Genomic DNA, 22732 nt, shown 5'->3' on the forward strand with positions numbered 1-22732 from the left:
CCGACAACAATGCAAACCGATCAAGCTATCGCGTAGCTTATATAAGGTGCGCGTGTATGTCTTTATGACGTGCACGTGGGTGAGGACGGTTTGTGCGATACTATGATGTGTGGTCCAGGTGCACGCGACAAAATTGAAATTAATCATGAACATGACGATATGGAGACCGTCCTGGGAACTCGAGTTTCACTTCTCGCGATCTAATGCCTCGCATTTTACGTTCTTTTTATCTACAATAAGTATTTGATCGCTCGAAAATCGCTTTCTTAAATGTTATATCCACAAATACAACTTACGATAATACCTAATACCACTTATCGTTAAAAGTTCTCTTAAAAATTTGGATTGAAAGCTCTCATCTATAAGCTACTGTGTTCCACTTTTCAAGACCGGATCAATCTGTCTTACTGTAGCTCAGCCTCTTGAAGATTAATATTTTAATTCAATTTAATTTATTGCAAGTAAAAAATGATTGCCAGCAAGATTTGCTGTTATGAGTCTGCCTAATAATACAATATGAATACAATAGAAAAATAATAATAACATAAAAGCATCAAAGTAATAGAGTAAATTAATGTTTTTTTAAATTAAGTTAAAGTTAATGGCTTATAAAATTAATAAAATTAAGTTAAAAGTTGTAAGAACAAAGAATTAATAAAAGTTAAGTTAAGATTAAATTAATTTAAGTTTAAAAAAAAGTTAATTTTGAAAAAAATTATTTTTGAAATCAGAATATCCTAATTTTTCTTAAAAAGAGATTACTTTAAATAATCCTTACAAATATTATGAGGTAAATTAAATTTTATATTCACATATAAGTTATTTATACATACATAATAAGAGTTACACCATAAGATATTTTTGTCAAAATCTTGCGAGAGAGAAGGATATACAATACGTTTGCATTATTTCTCTTTCTTTAACCTTTAACTTTCTTTAACTTCTGAGATGACTGTTTATACAAGTCGATTACATCGATTATATATTTGTTACAAAAAATAAAACGTAAAAATTTAGAAAATGGGTCGATATGCAGCTCTATTCTACAACAATTCTTCATTTAAGGCTCATTTCATATTTATGTGACGTATAACATTTGCTGACATATAACATTTATGATACCTAAAATTAGTAATTCAAATATAAGCGAGAATTGACAAAACCTAGCGGTCAATAAAAACTGACTACCGTATGATGTGGCTCTTATTATAGAGTCTCTCATCAGAAAATCATTAAACTTTTTCTGAATTAATTCTCTAATGTTTAAGATTTTATAGAAAAAAATATTAACCTTAAGAGAGATAGAAAAATTTTTAATTTAAAAAAGTTAATAAATTAAAATTTAAAAGTAACTAAATTAAGTTAAAAATTAATACACTTACGTTAAAAATTATTAACTTTTTAATTTCTTTTTTTAACGTTTTAACTAGTTACTACTCAACCCTGAAATTGACAAGAAAAAAAAAGAGAGTAAGAATTAAATACATTATCACGCGTTCGAACATATTTATAAAACATACGCGCGTAAGTACAGTGCAAACAAATACAATTACAAAATATAATAACAAATCAAATCAAGAACAGGCAAATATAAAATCATTTTGATTTTTTATTAATTTTTATGTATTCCTTGAGAAGTGTATGTATCGAATATACTGCCGCGTAATAAGTCTCAATGCGTATAATAATAATGTCAAAAAGTTAAAACCGATCCAGTAAAGAAATATTTTGGAACATTTCATGAAACAATATTGTAGCAACGTTGCTGAAATGTTCTAAAATGTTTCTTGCTTATTGAGAAGAAAATTGGTATAGGAGAAAAATTAATATTTGATCGGAATCGAAGTCCAACTGTTTCCAAGGAGGGTGTCGCGACTTCGCGAAGCTTTATCCGTAATTCTATCCGCCTTCGGTCGAGCTTGCGCAGTTTCTATGCCAATATGGATTCTTTGAGTGATGCATGCCTCGCGCCAAGGGCGCGACGATTTCCACGGAATTTCGCGTCCGAGAGTACTCGCGAACGATCGCTCGTCACGACACCCGACGTTTTTCGGGTAGCGGCCCATCGTTACATTAGTTATATAGTTGAAACCTAGCGTCATGTCCGAGGACTATCAGCATGCCTGCGAGAGGGCAGAATTGCTAGGCTTGCCGAAGCCTAGCGAGGAGGAGTGGAGGCAGTCGCAGGCGGCGCAGAGCGAGAATCCTCGTTGCAACGTCGACGACGACGATGCTGCATTACAGGTAACTGCGCTGTTGCGTCTCGCTTGCGCTAAGAATTTCAAATCAGGCAGAATCTGTTTGAAAATATACCTAAAATAACAGCCCGAATTTTATTTAATTGGACACGCCCATTGGCGAACGAGCTATTTCTGATACGTTCATCAATCGTGAATCAAAGAGTATTATTTTTTTTTCATTGTCGTAATATAAAAGAACGCAATCAAGAAGAGGGAGGAGAGAGAGAGAGTCGTGCGACATAATTTGCAGTTATCTATACTTGTAGCTTTTACAATTTTTTTATTCCCTTTTTTTTCATTCATCCGCTTTCTCTCTCTCTTTCATATGTTAATGAGCGGCTAATGCACTTATGGCGATATCGCAATCGCGATAGACATTACGCAGCAGAATCGGGTTGCGCGTCCACGTGCAACGAGTTACGAGTCAGATCGTCGCGTCGAGAATAAAATCGCTGACGTCGAGAAGTCGATCGCGGGGTTCATTAACGCCAACGGACGGACGGACGGACGGACGGACGTTCACGCGTGTCCGCGATACGAATTTTCTCACGACGATGCTCTCTTATCTCTAGGACTTGGATTACGTGGACGATGCGGCGGGACGCATCGGCGGCGGACTGGACGAGCTGAACAACATTCTGAGCACCACGCAGAAGAAGCTCAACAGATTCAAGGTGACTTGGGATAATTAATTGCCGAGTGAGCCTGCGCGCACTTATTTCGCATGTTGCTCGAATTAATTATTATTTTGTCATAACGATAGCGCGGAATTTTTACGACCGATACGACGGATCACTTTATGTCCTTACTCGCAAATTGATAACGCTTTCCTCCTGCACCGCCGGTTCTCCACCGCCGTCCCGTGTCTAAATGAATTGTTCGTCATGAGATTCGTAAACTTCACGCTGACGAATTACAAATAAATCCACATGTTATACGTCTTCAAATAGATATTGCATGTTTTCCATTTTTCATCGCAAATAAGAGAAAGAAAGAGAGAGAGAAAGAGAGAGAGAGGAGGGGGGAAGAAGGGGGAGGGGGAGAGAAAGAAAAAGGCCTTTAATAAAGAATTCCGCAGACAGTTTGCGGCAGTCTGGGAACGTTGCTCAAAGTGAAGGTAAATTCTCGCGGCGGAACGCCGCGCCACAAGCCCGAGGAGCCAAACCCTGAGGCGGGAAAGCAGGAAAACCAAGAGAAACCAGAAGCCACGGTCGACGAGATGATAACGGTGGAGACATCAGATGTGACCATCACGGACACCGCGAACCAGCCCGCGAACAGCAGCGTCCAGAAGCAGATCGATCTCAACCAGAAAATGGGATCTCATTTGAATAAGCTCGACTCCTTGATCACGAAGGCCGAGAACGCTCAATATAGTATGCAGCATCAAACGAAACAAATGAAAAAGATACTAAAGAAGTAATTGCAATAAAAATAAAACGAATTAACCGGCTAATGAATTAACCAGCTAAATGATAAATTCGCTCGAGGTTGATCACCAATTAAATTAAATCTTCCATTTTGAGTGAAAATTCGTATAAAAGAATATTTTACAGACATGTCACGTAAATTAATCCCGATGCGTGTAAATTAATTTCTTGTGACTTTGATCGATAAAGTCCTACATTCCTGTAGATGCGTAATTATGTAAGATGTAAGAAAACACGATAAGCAATTTCACAAACCAACATGTATAAGTCGTATAGATTTTAATTGTTACATTGCACATATAAAGTTTAATTGTTGCATCGAATATCGATATCTTCTTCGCGATAAACTTATATATTTAAATCGCGAGAGAAATCTTGTGAATAATTGTTATCAATTTTTTTATATGTCGTACATTTTATATGTACGTTCTCTTTGTCGCTAAAAATCGAATGTTGTTACGATACGTGTACTGTCAAATGTATGTATGTGTATATATATAATAATAATATATATATATATATATACACACATACATACACATATATATTTATATATGTATATCAATTATGTATTAATAGTATTTAAAGTATATATATATTACTTTTATATATATATATATATATATATATATATATATATATATATATATATATATACACATACATATACGGATATTGTTGACGAATGTAGTATTGTTACATAGCCACGAATATATTTCCGGTAATTGAGGCTTTATCCTTGAATCCTTGACAATACCGACATATCAGGTGTAAAAAAGATATGGAAAGGCATGTTGACAAATCGCAAGCCAGTGATAAGCTTTCCTATTCAGCAAATGATGTGATATTATTTTACATCGATCTAAGAATTATTATTATTATGACTTGCTACAATCTATATATGTATATTTTATCATTGAATAGTTTGCGCTGTTCATCGAAATCTAAGTTGTAACCGCTAATATAACTAATATAACAAATAATAGGTACATGTTCATTTGCCTTAATCCTCCTGATATTAGAGTTCTCCATTTTATGAAAATATTTTCGTAATAGAAATTAATAAAAATTTAACATTGACATTTTTAAAAGTAGGCAACAGAGCTCCACAACGGTAGAATCATTGAATTTATTATAAAAAGAAGTAAATTGTCTACGATGTATAATCCTATCAAATAATAATCACGAACAATCTCAGTCTCATTTCATTCGTACAAATTATTATTTTTCCAAGATTCTTTTTCAAGAAATCCGTTATTAATGGACTTAGTTTAGAAGCCAAAATTTCGATCAATTTTCACTGGCTATTCGTTTCTATAACAAGAATGATTACTGACTATTAGCTTCCAAGTCCATATCCGACCAAATGGCTTCAGTCTCGCTCTCCTCGGGTGCCTCATCGTTATCTGTATCCGGCAGACCATCACCGACATCATAAGTTGTATCAGCCTGTTCCTCACCAACGGTCATATAATAAGCGGAATCCAATTTACTAGAAGAATTGTCTAATCTGTGCATTCCCTCTATAGCTCTCCTGTTGTTTGGATCCAAGCTGAAGACAAAAATTAGATAAGCTTCATCTATAGATTTATGATGTAAATCAACAATTACAAAAATGAAATATGTACTTTAAAGCTATCACATAATGATCTAGAGCCTTCTCTTCATTGTGCATTCTTGCCCATAAGTCTCCCAAAGTTTGATGGAGCTTACAGGTAGAGTGAATCTCCACCTGTCTCTCGAGTAGTTCGATGGCTGCTTCCAAATTCATTTCCTGTTCATATATCTCCGCGAGTAAATACACTGCAGGTAAGTAGACTTCATCTTGAGATAAAGCTTTTTCGAGAAGGTTCTTAGCTTTGCTCACTGACACAGGATCTTTCATCAAGACGGATGCATATAACTGCAAACGCAAAATGCATTGTTATATATTTTTTAATTTACGTATATTTTAAATACATTTTCTTTTAACTTTAACTCACTGTTAGAACTCTTGTAGTGTGTCCAAGTTGTTTGCAAGAGCTGCTGGCGATATTCAGAGCTTCTCGCAACCTATGCATCCCAACAAGACAATCTACTAAACCTTTATGTGGTTCATATCTATATGGTTTCAATTGCACGGCGTGTCTAAAAAAGAACAAAGCGTCCTGATACTTTTTTTGCTCGATAAGAAGATTACCCCGTAATATAGTGGCCTCTATGTCATTAGGATTCAGATTTAATGCCTGAGCAGTAAGAGTATTTGCTCTGCTGAACTTTCTAGCGGCAAACAGGGAATATGCCATTGCTACGTAAATTTCGCCGGTACATTCGTTGTTAGCAGTTATCGCTGGTATCAGCCGTTCCAATTCTTTGATATGGTGCATTTTGTATAGAACTGCAGCATACATGTCCACCCTGTAGAGAGAAGTAACAAACAATAAGCACTCCGTGTAATATATAAATAAATCTCTAAATGTGGACTTACCCTTTTGTTATATCTGGTTCAATAACGCGAGCTCGCCTTAGACACAACAGAGCATTCTTATCATCACCTGCATAATAATAACACTCGCCCATGATAGTCAATAGATTGAAATTATCTCTAAGCAAAACAACATTGTCCAATGATCTCAGAGTGCTCACGGCATGAGTGTATTCTCTATTATGAATATGTGCATGAGCCTTGATCCACGTATTAAGCCATTCCAAATTCATCGAATTCGAGATGGAGCCGACGATCAGAGAATTGACCTCCACACCCTTTACTCCTAAAGAAAGGAGACCTTCGGCTGCTTCTAAAGCCAATGGACATTCTTTCAACACTTCTTTGTATGTGGTAATAGCAGATCGTTCCATTCCTTGCTCGTGAAACATCTTGGCTAGTGCCATGTTTACTTTGGCAGTACGCTGCTTGCCAGGAATGCTCTGTAGCACTTGCAAAGCTTCTTGCAAATTCTTGGACTTGACTAGACATAAGTGAATCTGATATTTGATATTGACATCCGATGGCAGATCCTTCTGTCCATCCAATAAAGGTTTCCCTGTACCTTTGGATTTTAACAGACACTTACGGAACTGCAGAGCCTTCTTGTAGAGAGTCTCTGCTCTGCGATATTTGCTCAGATGAAAGTGAGCATCTGCGTAATAAACGTATACATGAAACTTGCTGTAACCAGGTAGCAAATCAGCATTGTGTTCGCTGAGAGAGAGCACCAAGTTCGTCAGAGAGATCACATTACAATAAAGTGCCTGATCATAAAGCAGCTTGATCTGCTCGAATAGTCCTGACATGGTTAATTTTTTTTGAAATAAAATTTAATAGATTACTAACAGACTTCAAATTGTGCGATAATAGAATCAAAAGGAAGCGTGAGATTCTCAAAATTTCATAGACTGTAACATCACAAAAACACCAAATCTTACAAAAATCATTATTCCTATCTTCAATTAAATACTCATTTTTCTTTGTGCATTTTTAAACTGGCACTATTATATGACGTGAGCGTTCGTTTCTGTTGGAAATATTCTTTCAAAATATATTGTTTTTAAGGTTTTATGTTCCACCACGATGTAAATATAACCTGAAAACAATTCGGAGACGCTGAACGCGAAGTGCAGTAAAATGCTTGCACGATAGACCGACAGAGAACGTTGCAGTATGCTGCGCGATACTTCATACAAATACGAACCGATTACAGATCGCTGTTTATGTTTTCCAAGAATAATTTAATTCACATCGTTTATTTTATGCAATATTTTCATATCCTAGAAACCGGATTTAAAGGATTTCCAGTAAAAACAGCTTCTGTTGCTAATTTCCATAATTGCACATTATCATAATACAAAAAAATTATCAACAAATATACTGATTCGAAATTGCCTCATTCGATTTCTTTATTTTTGCAAGAATGTAAAATCCAGTACCGCTTACCACTATATTTTTGTAAAGTTAATCAATATAGATTAACTTTAAAATCGATTTAATTTACTCGTTATCTTTTTTTAATTCTTAGAATTAGAAGAAGATAAAAAAGTAAGAGACAAACGGAGACAAATTAGGTCATGTACTATCATTACTGAAAATCTATAGTTTAAGTTACATATACTATAGATTTTTAATACTGGCAGTGTATATGGAACATAACAAAAGTAGTAAAATGTGATTGGTATTTAAATTTAACCAATCATATTAAATTGTAAAAGCGAGGTGAAGTTTTTGTTAAACATCTGAGCATCTGCGACTTGAACTGCAAAGTAGATAAAATCCGAATTGAGCTTCGATTGTTATAAATCAATTAAAAAGTATATTTTAAAACAGAAAAATATGCAGCAAGAAGGTAAGTTTTGTCTTTCGCTTTATTGTTATATAATTGATCTTCGTGATTTTCATCTGAAACTTATAGAAAAAGTTCGCGCGAGCAGCACGCAAAGTAGCGGCAAGTTTATCGATGCAATGATCGCACAATGGATGAACCAAACAGGGAACAATGATAGATTACAGCAAACGGAAGAAGTACGAATACAAACAGCTCAAGAGAGTAATTTCTATAATGATGACTTCAATCAAACTCCAATTAACTTAATAGTAAATAGGATTCTTAATTTTTTTTATTTGACACGGAAGGAAAAATTAAATACAGACATAATGAATTATACAACTTGAAACTTTATTTTATTAAGCTTTCTTCCAATTAAATTAATTCAAGCCGCTTAAGTTGATTCAAGTTTGATCGAAGTTTGATGCTCTATAATAAGCAAGGAAAATAATTTTTCATGAATATTTTATGGAAGTAGCAAGTGAATGAAGGTTCTTGCACACATGATGACAAGCAGCAAAACCAGCAGAATAAGGACCGTACAATCCAAAGTCTAAGACGAAAACTGAAGGAGAGCCAGGAGGTGCAGGCCTCTTTGTCCGCCTCCTTGGAAACAGACATACGCAACAAGGAAGAGATCCAAACAAAATAAGTCTCATTTCTTTCTTCTTTCTTTTTTGTAACGAACAGTTGTTGTAACACGAATCTCTCTTATATATTCTACGACTTGACTTTCTTTTTTTGGCAACAGACTGAACGCAACTTGGCCGTACATCGAGAATATCACGGAATATATGAATTACATCAGAGAGAGCCTTGCCAGTTTTCAGCAACATCACGTTAGTTTATCCACCTTATACGACGACGTGATTCTAAAGCAGCAAGAAACTATCCAGAAGCTACAACAGAATGAGGCGAAATCGAAAGGTATACTTTTACATATATGGTTTGAATCTTAATTTTAGGCTCATTATCATAAACAATTAATTTTATAATTGCAGATATGGAGAACTGTGTTGCAAAATTGAAAAATGAATTGCAGCTTCAAAAAGAAAGGTATAATTTTCTTTATACTTCTGACAGTTTATCGCATAAACAAAGATTTTTATCAAAATCGTTTCTTGAATCAGATTACAAGAGGGGTCGGCAGAGCTAAATAAATTGTGGAAGCAATTGGAAAATTCTGAAAACAAGTTGCAGAATCAGAGGAATGAATTGGCGAATAAACATGCTGAGGAAAAGTTGATGCTCGTCAAAGTATATTGTTTAAACAGTTTTTAAAGAGATCCCACAATTTTTTTCCATTTATTTATTTTGAATGCCTTTTCTAATTTAGGAACAACAGCGGTTGCTATCGGAATGCGAGAATTTACAATTGCGACTGCAGACGATCGAGAAAGAGAAATGCGACATCGCGAAATCTGCCGCACAAGTGGAAAATAAATTGCTACTTCAAGAAGAGAAGTAAGTCATCACACCACACGCAATAAATTGTACGAATATAATAGTATTAACTAAGCAATTTTTTTAGAATGCAGGAGGCACTGATGGAGCAAAACAAATGGCAAGAACAAGTAAATGACGTCGAGCGGAAATTCCATTCACAGAAAAATGAATTAGTGAGCGCACACGCTAAGGAAAAAACATTATTCATTGAAGTACATTGTTAAAAAGAAATTCTAAAAGATCTTTTCAGCTCTTTTCTTTTTTTATTAATGTTGTAAGTTTAATATCTGTTTTAGGAACAACAGCGACTAGAAACAAAATTCAAAAGTTTACAATCACAACTGAATATATTAGAACAAGATAAAATCAATATTACGGATATGATAGCGCAAAAGGATACACTTATTTCAAAATTACAGAATGAAATCTCCATGTACAAGTGAGTATTTATATTAATCAAATTTGATGAAGTTTTAAAAATAAAAATATCTTTCAGATTGTCTGCTCTATCGTTAAAATTATTAAGATTTGAGTAATTTTTTTTTATGACAGAAATGAAATCGAGGTGATAATGGCAAGATATAACCAAATGTGTGCTAAGAGCGAAGCATTACTGGAGACGCAAAATATGCTAGAGAATGAATTACGTACAAAAACGGAAAAAGTAAAATAAATTATGTACAGACTCGTTCAACAATTTTGACCAATATAATATTAGTCTTTACTAATTTTAATATTATTTTCTAGATTCAGCATTTAGAGACGATGTTAAACTCATTGAAACTAAGAGAGACAGGTTTCATAAATGATGTAAACAGAATAGAAAAAAAATTAAGTAGCGAAATAGATTATTCCAAGAATCTCGAAAATAAACTTTCGAACATGCAGAAAGATTTGCAACTTGCACAAAAGCAAAACGCTGAAATGCAAAAAATTCTGGAAAAAACTAAGAGTAGCAACGAATTTTCTATTAACACGCTTCAACATCAATTAAAAACTCTTCAGAAGGAAAAAGAAATTATAACACGAGAAAGCACAAAGGTTAAGGTAATAAACAAAAAATTTTAGTGTAATAAAATTTTCTTAGTTTGCGATATTTAAAAAGTTTCTTAAATTTTTATTTCTTGAACTCTTTTAGAACGCAGATTGTATGAAAATATATAAATCAAGCTCACCAACAGAGTATCAGTTTTAAAAAATCATTATAGAATACAATCAGTCGAGTTAAAAAATATTATAAATTACCAAACTAAAATGATCAATGATATCAAGAGAGAATATACAGCAATATATATGCTGAACGAGTTCTTGATGGAAGAACAAATAATAGCAGATTAAAAAATAATTACAAGTTTATTATTGTAGGCGCGCAACAAAGAAAAAAATCAGAGCGCTACACTTTTCAAACTTATAAGTCCTTGACAAAAATGTAATTGTTCTTCAGAATCGATATTTTTTCGGCGTGCTTGATGATTTATACAAACTTTCTGTATTCTGCAAGAATTCAGGAAATAAGAATTAAAAAAATTTTTTAAATATGAGATTAAGATTTTATTAATGTGTTGAATTTCTTTTTTGAGGTTTCTAACGCGAGTTTATTGGATAGCGATGAAGATATATCATCGTCAGAGAAACTGATTCGTACATCTTTGAAAAAAAGACAAAGTCAGGACAAGGTATAGATGTTTATTAAATATAAATATAATACAAGAAAGTCGAAAAGAAAATGTTAAAAGTAAAAAGGGATAATAATATAATGAACGTTTTTTTTGCAAATAGGAGAGTTAAGAACTATTGAAATAAGTGAAAGTGAGAGTGAACGAGTTTTTTAATATATATATAATAATCTTATTTATCCTTTTTCATTCACTTATCGGTTCAGGATATTGAAATAATCACGTTTCATTGATCTTTTCTGCTTCATACAGCAAGATATGGTTCCATCAACAGGAAAAAAGTTTTTCAAATCGCGTCCTACTCAACCACGTACTTACACCAAACGACGAGAAGATTAAAAAGATATACAAAGAATTTCAATCAAATTTAATTTACAATATATTTATAGAAAATGTAAAATTTCATCCAGAAATTATAAATATGAATTAGAAGCTACATTCGATGTTAATTTTTTTTTCATTTAGCTCTATTATTGTATTAAAATTATTTTATTATATATCTTCAATATATGCATAATATTTTCTCAATTCAATTTGAAATTAATTTAAAATGTATTTATACACAAATACATAAGATTTTAATAAAGAAATTATAAATATGAATCAGAAACTTTATTATAAATCAACGCTGTTAAATTTATAATAGCAATTTAAATTTAATTTAAGTTATTTTAAATCATTTTTATAAGTTGTCACAGCTCCTATTCAATATGTCATTATAATTCAATTAAAATAATAAAATTAGACAATTTAACTCAAGAAAATTTATTAAATTTAATTTCTTAGTTTACATTTACTAATAAAAAGAATATACATTAATATGGATATTGTTTATTTTGAAACTAGTTACATAAATGGATTGATTTATATTTTCGAAAAGTTAAAAATAATAAAATGTTATTCAAATGCAAGGGATGAAGCTATCGTTACTCTTTTGGTATCTAATAATGTATCGAATAGTTGTATTTAAGATAATGTCAAGAATACGGAATCTCATCATCGCGCTCTCAGGAATAACACCTACGCACCTTCGACACGGAACAGACGATATTGTAGCTAGTGGAAGAACGCAGAAAACTTAAATTTAAACGTGATTCATCGGTCCACCATCCAACCAATAAATGATCTCCTTTAAATCGACATACGCGAGATTCAAATTACGTAATGTAATGAAACCGCGCAAATCTTACTGTCTTTCTGGAAGATACTGTATTCGTTACTTTCCGTTTCGGATGTTACAGCGTATTTCTAAAAACATATCTTCATATTATGTATTAAATTCGTAATATCAAATTTATTATATATGTTATATTGTAACCAATTTGAGTTATTTTTAATCATTTCTGTAAATCGCTACTATTCCTCATATCATAATTAAAATTAAATCATGAAGTTAAACAAATTAACTTAAGAAGTGTATTAAATCTAACTCAAATATTTATTATTTATTATTATATTATTATTAATATTTATTATTTACATATGTATACTAATAAGTGTATATACATTAATAAGCGTTATTTACTCTTCGAAACTAAACAATTCAATCATATAAATGGATTAATTTACAGTTTGACACACGAAAGTTAAAAATTTAAAAAAAAAAACAATAAAATGTTATTTAATTCAAGAGAGTGAGTTATTGCTCTTTTGGTATCTAAAACGTGTACAGTAATTTTAATTTTTCCCGATTGATTTATTATAAGATTGTCTTGCAGGAGTAAAGTTTAATATTCCTTGAATTCTCTCAAGCGTTCTCGCCTACATTAGTCCATTATATATTAGCAATGAACTTTTAAAGCCTTGTCCTCGGAATGTCTATAATTTTCCGTATTTTCTCTATCTTGCGTTCGCACGACAGGAGAGTATCTGCCGCAAAATCTGGATCGCGCAATAATAACCCGAGTCATATGACAGAGAACTATTTAAAAGTAGCACGTCCCACTTTCCACGAGGGCGACCGTATTTTTTTTCCTTCTGTGTCAGGACCTCGACACGTTGCCTATACTGATGAGTTATGTGCTGGAATATGCATTGTAATCAGAAGAACAACGCGAATTGTTTTATTCGAATAAATCAGACAATCCTAGATTTGACATTATATGTCAAATCTAGGATAGGATCCCAATAAGGATCAGGTATTCAGGTTTTTCTAATTCTAACGTCTACAATGACATGTAATATCTCCCTTCTCATTTATTCATCGTTCATTCGTTTCTCATCATTTCTTGATTCAAATTGGAATATATGCAATCTCGAATTTATATTAAAAAAAATAAAAGAATTTTCAGATAATTACACTGAAAAAAAACTTTAATAAATATTTGTTTAAATCGTTCTAAATAAATATTTACTTATTATAAATATTTACTTAAATAAATATTTACTTATTTGATACAAAATCCATTAGTTTGATTCAATTATCTTTCTTTTATTAAATAAATATTTATTTAATGTAAATGTTTATGATTTAAAGAAATAAAATTTAGTAAATTTTTTTTTCAGTGTGACTGCTCTATCAGGCAATTATTGTGAGATTCAATGAATGAAAAAAATCAAAATATTCTCTTGTCGTTGCATTTTTATAGATATTATCGCAATCGACATCTGAGATCCTTAATAGTTATTTTATTACATTGGCTCGTTTTAATAAAAAATAGCCAACAAAACAGTGACTTATTCATGCGAATCTTGTTTCGTCTATTACCGGATGTTATAATCATTACTAAGTTGCCCAATTTTCACACAGCAGCTGCGCGTCTCTGCGATTTCGGAAAACCTATTTCTCGTTTAACTGAATAAGCCGCTAATATTAGAATACCGAAACGTGTGGAATCACGCACGCTTGCGTCGCTTATACATGGTGTCACATCAACGATGTGGAACATGGGAAAAAAAGTATCTCCGATAGTATCTCGTTTATCGATTACCTAGTCAATGAAGAAGAAAATATTATATCAAGAAAGCCTTGAAGGTACATAGTCTAGTCGACATGAATATAATAACGAGGAATCTTCGACGGCGATTTTCCCTGGAAAATTTCGACGAAACATTTTTTTCATCGGAACGTTTCTTAGGACACCTCGTATACAACCCTCTTACGTTGTTGGATGGATTTTTCCCCCGACTTGGCCCACGGTGGTTGCGTACTCCTCCGAAACGTATAAAAAGCCACGTTTAGAAGCCGCGGCACTTCAGTCTTTTCAAAAATATCATAAGGATGGCTCTAGAACGTCAAGTGCGCGCTAAGGTATATATTAATTTATATACACATATAATATTTCAATTGTGTGGTGTAATTCGTTTCGATCCGTTTACGGTCACGTGTATCATATAGTGATTTATTCTCCCGAGTTCTTTATTTTTTCTTAACTTTTAAACAGAAAGAAACCAATTGCTTGATAATATCTAACAAAACAAATTGTATTTTTTTCGAAAGAGATGTGTTGAAATGTTCTTGAAGTAACGCGGGATTCTATCAATCCATTGAAGATTCAAGAATTTCCATAATAATCCTTTTCTGCTAAACAACAGTTATAATTTTGACGTTCGCGTATAATTTTACACAGATTGCGGCGAAACGCAACCCCGAACAGGAGAAGGAGGCACAGGAATGGATCGAATCGATCCTTGGTAAGAAGTTTCCTCCTGGTGAGACCTTTGAAGAGGTGCTCAAGGATGGTCAGGTCTTGTGCCATTTAATGAACAAGCTTTCACCTGGATCCGTACCAAAGATCAATAGTACTGGCGGACAATTCAAGATGATGGAAAACATTAATTTGTAAGTAGCGGCTGGTAAGATATTTATACCAATTGTACATTATATGATTATGTATATTGAATATGTTGTAGGTTTCAAAAGGCGTTAAAAGACTACGGAGTGGACGACGTCGATGTTTTCCAGACCGTAGACTTATGGGAGAAGAAAGATGTAGCCCAAGTAGTAACAACATTGTTCGCGCTCGGCCGAACAGTACGTTTTCTTATTATCATTAATTTTTATACAAATTTTGCAATAATTTTCTTTAAATAAATAATTTTGACTGATATAATTACTGATTTTTGTCAGAATAAAAAACATTTATATTTCTGTTCATTTAGACATACAAGCATCCTGAATGGAAAGGACCTTATCTAGGACCTAAGCCATCAGACGAATGCAAACGTGATTTTACAGAGGAACAATTGCGAGCTGGTCAAGGAGTGATTGGTCTTCAAGCGGGTTCCAACAAGGGTGCGACCCAGGCAGGCCAAAGCATCGGTGCCACTCGCAAAATTCTTCTTGGAAAGTAAATTAAAACTCGGCACAGCTTGCAAATCCCTTTTTCCAGTCGTTACAGTTATATCTCGTATTTTTTGTTATGTACACATAAATACATATATATATATATATATATATATAATTTTACTTTTGTAATTAAACGATAAACGGCTGCTATTTATTTTCCGGCATTTTCTTAATGATAACAAATGTATTTCATCATAACAAATTCTAATCTTTTTATTATTAATCAGAAGATACAGTTCTGTCTTGAGCTAATAAGCATATTTGATAAATTGATTTTTATGATTATAAGGAAGATATCGTTGTTATTCAATCAATTTTTTTATCTTTTCCCGCCTCGAGATTCTAGTCTTTAAAAATATACAGTGTCAATGACACGAGTATGCGTTTCAAAACAAGAAAGTTGTTATTTAACTGATCGATTGTGCGCTTTAGAACAACAAAATGTTATCTAAAGAATTCCAAATAAAGTTAGTTCTATCCATCCAAAATACGAGAATTTTTTTCCCTTCCAGAAATTAATTTTCAAGTTAATTGTATTGGATAATTCCATCCACAATTTCTTTTCTTTCCCCAATTTCAGCGATCGCCATTTAAGGATGCGAAAGCGACGTCGTGTTTCACGCTGGAGACGTCGAAAATAAAACGCGACGCGATGCAAATTGCGTGCAACTTTGTTGAAATTCTGCCAAGTCGAACCGAGCTTCAACGCGAAGCGTGTGGGATCTGTTCTATTGATATCCGAAGATGCGTTTGTTTCAATATTGCTCGCCCGTAACATTCAGGAGAATGTTTCCTGAGTGTTCAGGAGAGCGCAACACGTTCTCATTGACGTGTAGCTTTGGATCAAAATGATAATTCATTATTTATTTTGATTTGTTTATCGCCAAAGTTGTTCGCGCCATTATAGAGATCCATCAGGTATCCAATCCACTTGCTTTATCAATGAAGATATGGATCTATCGAATAGGCGGTGCTCGATAACGCATCTAGATAGAATTGTTATGTATACAATCGAAACTCTCAAATATAAACGTATTTGATCGTAATATATTTATAAAATGAGCACGTAAGTTACTGATATATATAAGGTATATATAATGAAGCGCGCGCAATAATAAAATAACACTCTCACGCAACACGTGGCAGACAAAAGGTACGCTATTTTCCCTTTTTTTTGTTCTTTCCTTGCATTACGCGAGAACATTGATTGCGTGTAAAGACAATTGCCCCTCTCACGTCGCAAGAAGTCTGTACTATCCGCACGCTCGCGTGCACCGTTTAATTCACTGCAGATACAGATTTCTATTGTTTGCGATTAGAAGACGCACCGTCTTTTTAAGAGGCGTTATAAGAGCCGTCAAACATCCTTTCGTATATCCTAAAAAATTTTTAAAGAAGCTAAGATGTATCTCTGGAATTGGGTTCATCCTCGTCATTTGAATTTTTTCGATTTCTCCTTCGGAAACGTTATAAACGGTATCGAGAGGGGGGAGAGAAGGGCAGAGAAAGAGGGGATCGAGATGCAAATTGCGAGCGCGATGCTGTGGTATCGGTCGACAATTCCGCGAGACGAGTGGAGCGTGGATGTAGATCGTGCCAGGGTTACGATAGCTTAGAATGCAAGAGTCGATGGGAATATTTCATCGACCTCGACCCACCGCTCAGACACATCTGTAATATCATCCACCGATTAGGACGCGACGCTAATTCGGTATCATTATGGTCAACAATTTTTTTTTCTCTTCTATTTTTCTCTGTTTTTTCCGTTTGAGATAGAGAGCAGAATTAACTTGGCGGAGAGAGACGCGAGCGTGCAAGAAATCAAACTCTCCATTCTGTAGTGAAGGAAGGAAGGGGAAATTAGAAGGCGAGAAGCTGTGCTCTTTTATGTCTTTCTTTGTAAAGAAATGCGATAGAGATGGATGTATAATACACGATCATTTATATCCGATCAAGATAGAACTATTTAATTTATGACGTTTAAAAGAGAGATGAGCTATTTGCTATTTAAATATGGAATATTTTTGTATTTACTGTATAAAATAATTATCTGTGATGTAATACGATTCCATTCAATTACGATCGCTCCGATACGAGAAGAAAGAAAAGCTTCAGTACTTTCATGCTTCATTATATCTCGTTATTACAATAAAATAAAATATTAATATCAATATCGAATTATCAATAGCGAACAAATTTAGAAACGATAGTTAAATGCATAAAAATTTTTCGTTTGACAATCTACAAATTTCGAGAGATTTATAAATTTTCGAGACAATTCGAACTTGAGTGATAAAGAAAAGATATTGCAAGTCCAGTATGTGCTTTTCTGATTTCTCTGATAAACTCCATGCTAATTTCGTATAGCGTCCCAGAAAATCAAAGAACGTAAATATTTAATTATTTCTTAATTATCTCCGGTATCTTGCGCATTTTTTTTATCGCCGACAGCGATTGTGCTTAGAGTAACCAGTTCCGGTACGAATCTCTCGAATCTTTAATAACGCGCAATCTACGTTTCGAGCTAAAACCACAATCTATTATATATTGCCATAACTCGTAACAAACCGTTCTTGTATTACTCCGGTAACCCACACTCGACGTTCAACGATCAAGTGCGCGAAAGATTACGATCGCGCGATCAAAATTTCCGCCCGCGATATAGAAATGCTACTGAAGTATGCGATGACAGCCGTGCGAATCTTTTCTTTTCATCGAGACATCCCCATATTCGCTCTCTTTCTTCCTTTGACTCTTCTCTTCTTTTTTTCCACCGCGTGGAATGACGACGAGGAATTGCGAACCGGTTTGCATCTATTTGGCTACTTTCTCGCGTCGTGGCGTGCCGCCCGCACTATATATGCGGAAACAATTTGATACACGTTAGTTCATGTAGTAATACACAATAATAATAATATGATATACTAATATTGCGTTAAAAGAATGAAAAAAAGAAAGAAAGCAAGAGTATATAAAATTAGTATTAGAACAACGATACTAAATCTTCATAGAGCGATAGCAATAACATTCTGTCAGGATAAAGTGATTGAAATGTAGACTTAAAAGAAACTAAGTGACTTTTGAGGTATCCTGTACGTCAGCACGATTGCGAGTTCACCACGTCTCTCCCACTCGCAATATTACTATTGCCTGTCGTCGTCTTTCTCCCTCCGATCTTTCTCCTCGCTGTTTTCTCGCTTTGTCTCCTCTCGCTCTCTTAACGCGCCGTCCACGTCACCGCCCTTCCACAAACCACGATGCTTTCATTTTTATCGGTGACGAGCGAGGCTAGCGTCGATCAGATCTGTAGTATAAATTAAAGCGTCAACGAGAGTTCGGTATGAATAAGCGAGGACAATTAAGTCTACTTTTCCGTATAGTAGTCTCCTCGACATCTCTTTACAAACCTTGATTTCCGACAATGCTTGCATACGCTTAGATGTGGAACCTTGAAGCGTCGATTTGAAATACGAAGGACGCATAATATTATTGTTTAGCATCTTTCAGTAGCCTTCGGAAAAACGCCTGACACTTGGCGCAGTCTTGGCACTCGTAGTTCTCTCATGTTTATTAGCTACGCTCTTGTCGAGACGGCGCGATTCTAAAGTAAATTTGAAATTGTAACCAACTGGTCTAAAGAAAAGAAATAAAATAGGTGCCCCAGAAGGTAAATAACTCTTCATATTATGCCCTGAAATTATAGAAAAGTAGGACATGTAATGTAACAAATATTTTCATTCGTCGTTTTTCTTATTTAAACATAATTAATATTTAAATTTGTCATCCATAAGCGCACAATAGAGTTCATAGTAACTCATAAGAAAGTTATAGCGATTTAAAAAGAAAGAATAATTTATAGATCATATAAGATTTACTAAAAATAGATTGGAAGCATTTGCATTAACTAAAACAGTACCGTTTAAAAATATAATAAAAAATATCAAGATAATATATCGATTAAAATTTAAAACTGTTTTTTCATTTAATTCTGATAACTAATAAAATCAACGAGACAAAGATCTAGAGGAAGCTTGAAATTCTAAGAAAATTTGCAAAAAATTCTCTATTTCGAGGTGTGAATATTCCAGTCTTTAAAAAAAAAAGAAAAGAAAAGGAAGAGAAAAGAAAGAGATCGCGAGATTTCGGGGATTTCACAAGACATTTCCGGAGCAGAAGTGATCTAACCTGTCGCGCGCGCGTTCCCTAACCTCTACACGGCACGGCGTGACACGACGGACGACGGCACATCCGCTCGGATAGGGAAACTCGAGGCGATTATGCCCGCATAACGCGAACGGGCCGGTCTACGTACAACGTTGTTTGTCGACGGACGCGCGGATCGGCGGAGGCAGGCGCGGCACGACGCGAGTCAGCGACGGTGATCGCGCGTAAAAATGAAATGGGGCATTGGGTGAAAGTATTCGCGGCAGCGGCGGCGACGGCAGCGGCAACGGCTAGCGAGCGTGCGAGCGAGCCTACCTCTTATATCAGATCAGTACGGTAGGCGCGCCTCGTCACAACACGCGTCTACCTCGCGTCGTTTCTCTTCACCAGCGGGTTCTCCTGATGACCTCTCCGTCGACCGTCTTGTCACGGGAATCCTGTTCCGCTTCGCGTCTCCGGACTATGCCGACCTGGTAGCCTCGTCATTATCCTACTCACTAACCGAGAGCAGCTTTATTATCTTTCTACAGAATGCTGCGCAACCTGTGGTCCCTTTGTCTTCTCTTATCGCTGGTCACTCTAGCTCCAGCGTTGGAAAATGGACTGGCCAGAACACCTCCGATGGGATGGTTAGCGTGGGAAAGATTTAGGTGCAACACAGATTGCAAGAATGATCCAGACAATTGTATAAGGTGAGCTCCATAGCAGTGACGATATGTGGATAGAATATTTAATGTAAGCGCAAAAGAAATTATAGTGATTGATCTCATCTGATTTATAGTGACCGTCTCTTCCGGACCATGACAGATATTGTGGTGGCAGAAGGGTATGCTGCAGTAGGATATGAATACATTAATGTGGACGATTGTTGGTTGGAGAAAGAAAGGGATTTAAATGGACAACTTGTACCAGATAGAGAACGATTCCCATATGGCATGAAGAGTTTATCAGATTATGTAATTCACTGTCTATCATTTTAGAAATGTCTTTTCTTTGTTTCAATGTTTATCTGTTGCACAAATTCGTTATTCTGCACTTGGCTTACTTCCCAGGCTTATAATGCTCTTTTGTGACTGTACGTGATGCTTTACGAAAGACATTGCTCTGTTTGTTAGGTGCATTCAAAGGGTCTCAAGTTTGGTATCTATGAGGACTATGGTAACTATACTTGTGCTGGATATCCAGGTATATTGGGTTACTTGGATATAGATGCTGCCACATTTGCTTCCTGGGATGTGGATTATGTAAAGTTAGATGGATGTTACTCACATCCTGTTGATATGGATAGAGGTATAATTATAAATGATCTGTGTAAATTCTTTCTTAATTTAATTAATATTAAAATAATATGGTATTTACTGAAGGCTATCCCGAGTTTGGGTATCTCCTAAATCAGACTGGAAAACACATGATATATTCATGCAGCTGGCCTGTTTATCAAATCTATGCAGGTATGAAGGTAAGCACCTCAATACATTTTCTCCGATTTATTTCTTCTAGAGGCAGTCATTGACGTTAATATAATTTTCAGCCGAATTACACCTCGATTGCAGAAAATTGCAATCTCTGGCGCAACTTCGACGATATCCAGGATTCATGGGCCAGTGTAGAGAGTATCATCGATTACTACGGTAACAATCAAGATGCGATTGTGTCCAATGCCGGTCCTGGACACTGGAATGATCCAGATATGTTGATTATCGGTAACTTTGGTTTGAGCTACGAACAGAGCAAAACACAAATGGCGATTTGGGCTATACTAGCAGCACCATTGCTCATGTCTGTTGATCTCAGGACGATTAGGCCAGAGTACAAAGCCATCCTGCAAAACAAAAAGATTATTGCCGTAGATCAAGATCTATTGGGCATTCAAGGTCGACGGATATATAAAGTGAGTGATTTAAATGTGTCAGTGCCTTGAATATATCGGTGTGATTGATTGATATTATCACGAGTTGAAATTCGAAATTAACAAGTCATATAATTCAGTTATATTAGTGACAGTTTCGGCTGAATTCATCGGAATGTGTCTTAGACAGTGTGATCCATTGATAATTTACAATTACAGCACAAAGGCATTGAGATTTGGGCAAGGCCCATCACTCCTGTTTATCAAAACTACTATTCGTACGCGATCGCGTTCATCAACAGACGAACGGACGGCACGCCGTCGGATGTGTCGGTTACGCTGAAGGAGTTGGGTCTACAGTATCCTGCAGGATATCGAGTGGAGGTTCGTTACCGTTACATGTAACAGTTTGATTGGCAGAAATGTCTAGAAAAAGAATTCGAAAGTATCGTTGTTCTTTTCAGGATTTGTACGAGGACGTGGATTATCACGTGCTGACGCCACAGACCAAGATCAAGGTCAAAGTGAACCCGTCAGGCGTAGTGATACTGCGATGTAATCTGAATATAGACGACGTGTTTCATTATTCACCGTATTCGTCCTTGAATCAAGTCTTTAAAGTTAGGCAAAATTCATTTGAATGATCGTACGTTTAACGTATTATCTTAATTTCTATCGGCGTTTTAACACGCGCGTACGTGCGAGTGCGTTACATTCTATATTAACATAATATATAATATAAGGAAGAATAGAAAATAAAGAATTTTATAAACTTTATTCACTCGTGTTATTTAAAATGATATTCCGTATTTACGTTTTACTTTAGTATCATATCTATGTATATGGCGTTACTTTATATTTATCCTTGACTTTGTGAAATTCAGAGTTCTAGATAACTTGAACATACATATAGTTTGCATTTAGTAATCGAGCTAATACTTTTTGTCGAATTAAAGTTTTATTTGTAAAAATTCTCGTTTAAATGTGACTTAAAACGATCAATATTGCATTTATATTAAAGAGATAAGTCGCTTCATCGTCGATGTAACAGACGTATCTCGTCATATGTACAAAAGCGCCAAACATATCTTTATATTCGTCGCATCCAACTCCCTTTGACGTCTGTAACGCGTCACGAGGGGAGAGAGAGAGAGAGAGAGAGAGAGAGAGAGAGAGAGAGAGAGAGAGAGAGAGAGAGAGAGAGAGAGAGAGAGAGAGAGAGAGAGAGAGAGAGAGAGAGAGAGAGAGAGAGAGTAGAGTAGTAGAGTAGTAGAGTAGTACGTACGTAGTACGTACGTAGTACGTACGTACGTACGTACGTACGACGTACGTAACGTACGT

The 22732-nt window shown here is 34.9% G+C and overlaps 5 protein-coding genes across 5 annotated transcripts; 4 read left to right on the plus strand and 1 right to left on the minus strand.

Annotated features, from left to right (window-relative positions):
* The first annotated feature begins 2100 nt into the window (after positions 1 to 2100).
* LOC105618927 lies at positions 2101 to 3663 on the plus strand. The gene is made up of 3 exons (XM_012200458.1): positions 2101 to 2244; positions 2813 to 2914; positions 3319 to 3663. The coding sequence occupies exons 1-3, from the start codon at positions 2101 to 2103 to the stop codon at positions 3661 to 3663; spliced, it is 591 nt and encodes a 196-aa protein (XP_012055848.1).
* Positions 3664 to 4999: 1336 nt separating this feature from the next.
* LOC105618928 (anaphase-promoting complex subunit 7) lies at positions 5000 to 6943 on the minus strand. Its single transcript, XM_012200459.1, has 4 exons — positions 6138 to 6943; positions 5653 to 6067; positions 5299 to 5573; positions 5000 to 5222 (listed from the first exon to the last, which is right to left on the minus strand). The coding sequence occupies exons 1-4, from the start codon at positions 6941 to 6943 to the stop codon at positions 5000 to 5002; spliced, it is 1719 nt and encodes a 572-aa protein (XP_012055849.1).
* Positions 6944 to 7976: 1033 nt separating this feature from the next.
* On the plus strand, positions 7977 to 11429 carry LOC105618929 (autophagy-related protein 23-like). The gene is made up of 13 exons (XM_012200460.1): positions 7977 to 7989; positions 8056 to 8165; positions 8447 to 8616; positions 8720 to 8895; positions 8970 to 9024; positions 9099 to 9225; positions 9305 to 9432; positions 9500 to 9626; positions 9711 to 9853; positions 9967 to 10078; positions 10162 to 10461; positions 10995 to 11090; positions 11343 to 11429. The coding sequence occupies exons 1-13, from the start codon at positions 7977 to 7979 to the stop codon at positions 11427 to 11429; spliced, it is 1644 nt and encodes a 547-aa protein (XP_012055850.1).
* A 2881-nt stretch (positions 11430 to 14310) lies between these two features.
* Positions 14311 to 15868, plus strand: LOC105618930 (muscle-specific protein 20). Its single transcript, XM_012200461.1, has 4 exons — positions 14311 to 14340; positions 14660 to 14871; positions 14943 to 15063; positions 15192 to 15868. The coding sequence occupies exons 1-4, from the start codon at positions 14311 to 14313 to the stop codon at positions 15381 to 15383; spliced, it is 555 nt and encodes a 184-aa protein (XP_012055851.1). The 3' UTR covers positions 15384 to 15868.
* A 3909-nt stretch (positions 15869 to 19777) lies between these two features.
* Positions 19778 to 22169, plus strand: LOC105618932 (alpha-N-acetylgalactosaminidase). The gene is made up of 8 exons (XM_012200462.1): positions 19778 to 19878; positions 20073 to 20234; positions 20324 to 20498; positions 20658 to 20832; positions 20907 to 21001; positions 21074 to 21433; positions 21611 to 21775; positions 21856 to 22169. Exons 1-8 carry the CDS (start codon positions 19778 to 19780, stop codon positions 22033 to 22035), a joined length of 1413 nt encoding a protein of 470 aa, XP_012055852.1. The 3' UTR covers positions 22036 to 22169.
* Positions 22170 to 22732: the final 563 nt, after the last annotated feature.

The sequence above is a fragment of the Atta cephalotes genome (genome assembly GCF_000143395.1).
Source record: "Atta cephalotes unplaced genomic scaffold scaffold00019, whole genome shotgun sequence".
Taxonomy (NCBI): Eukaryota; Metazoa; Arthropoda; class Insecta; order Hymenoptera; family Formicidae; genus Atta; species Atta cephalotes.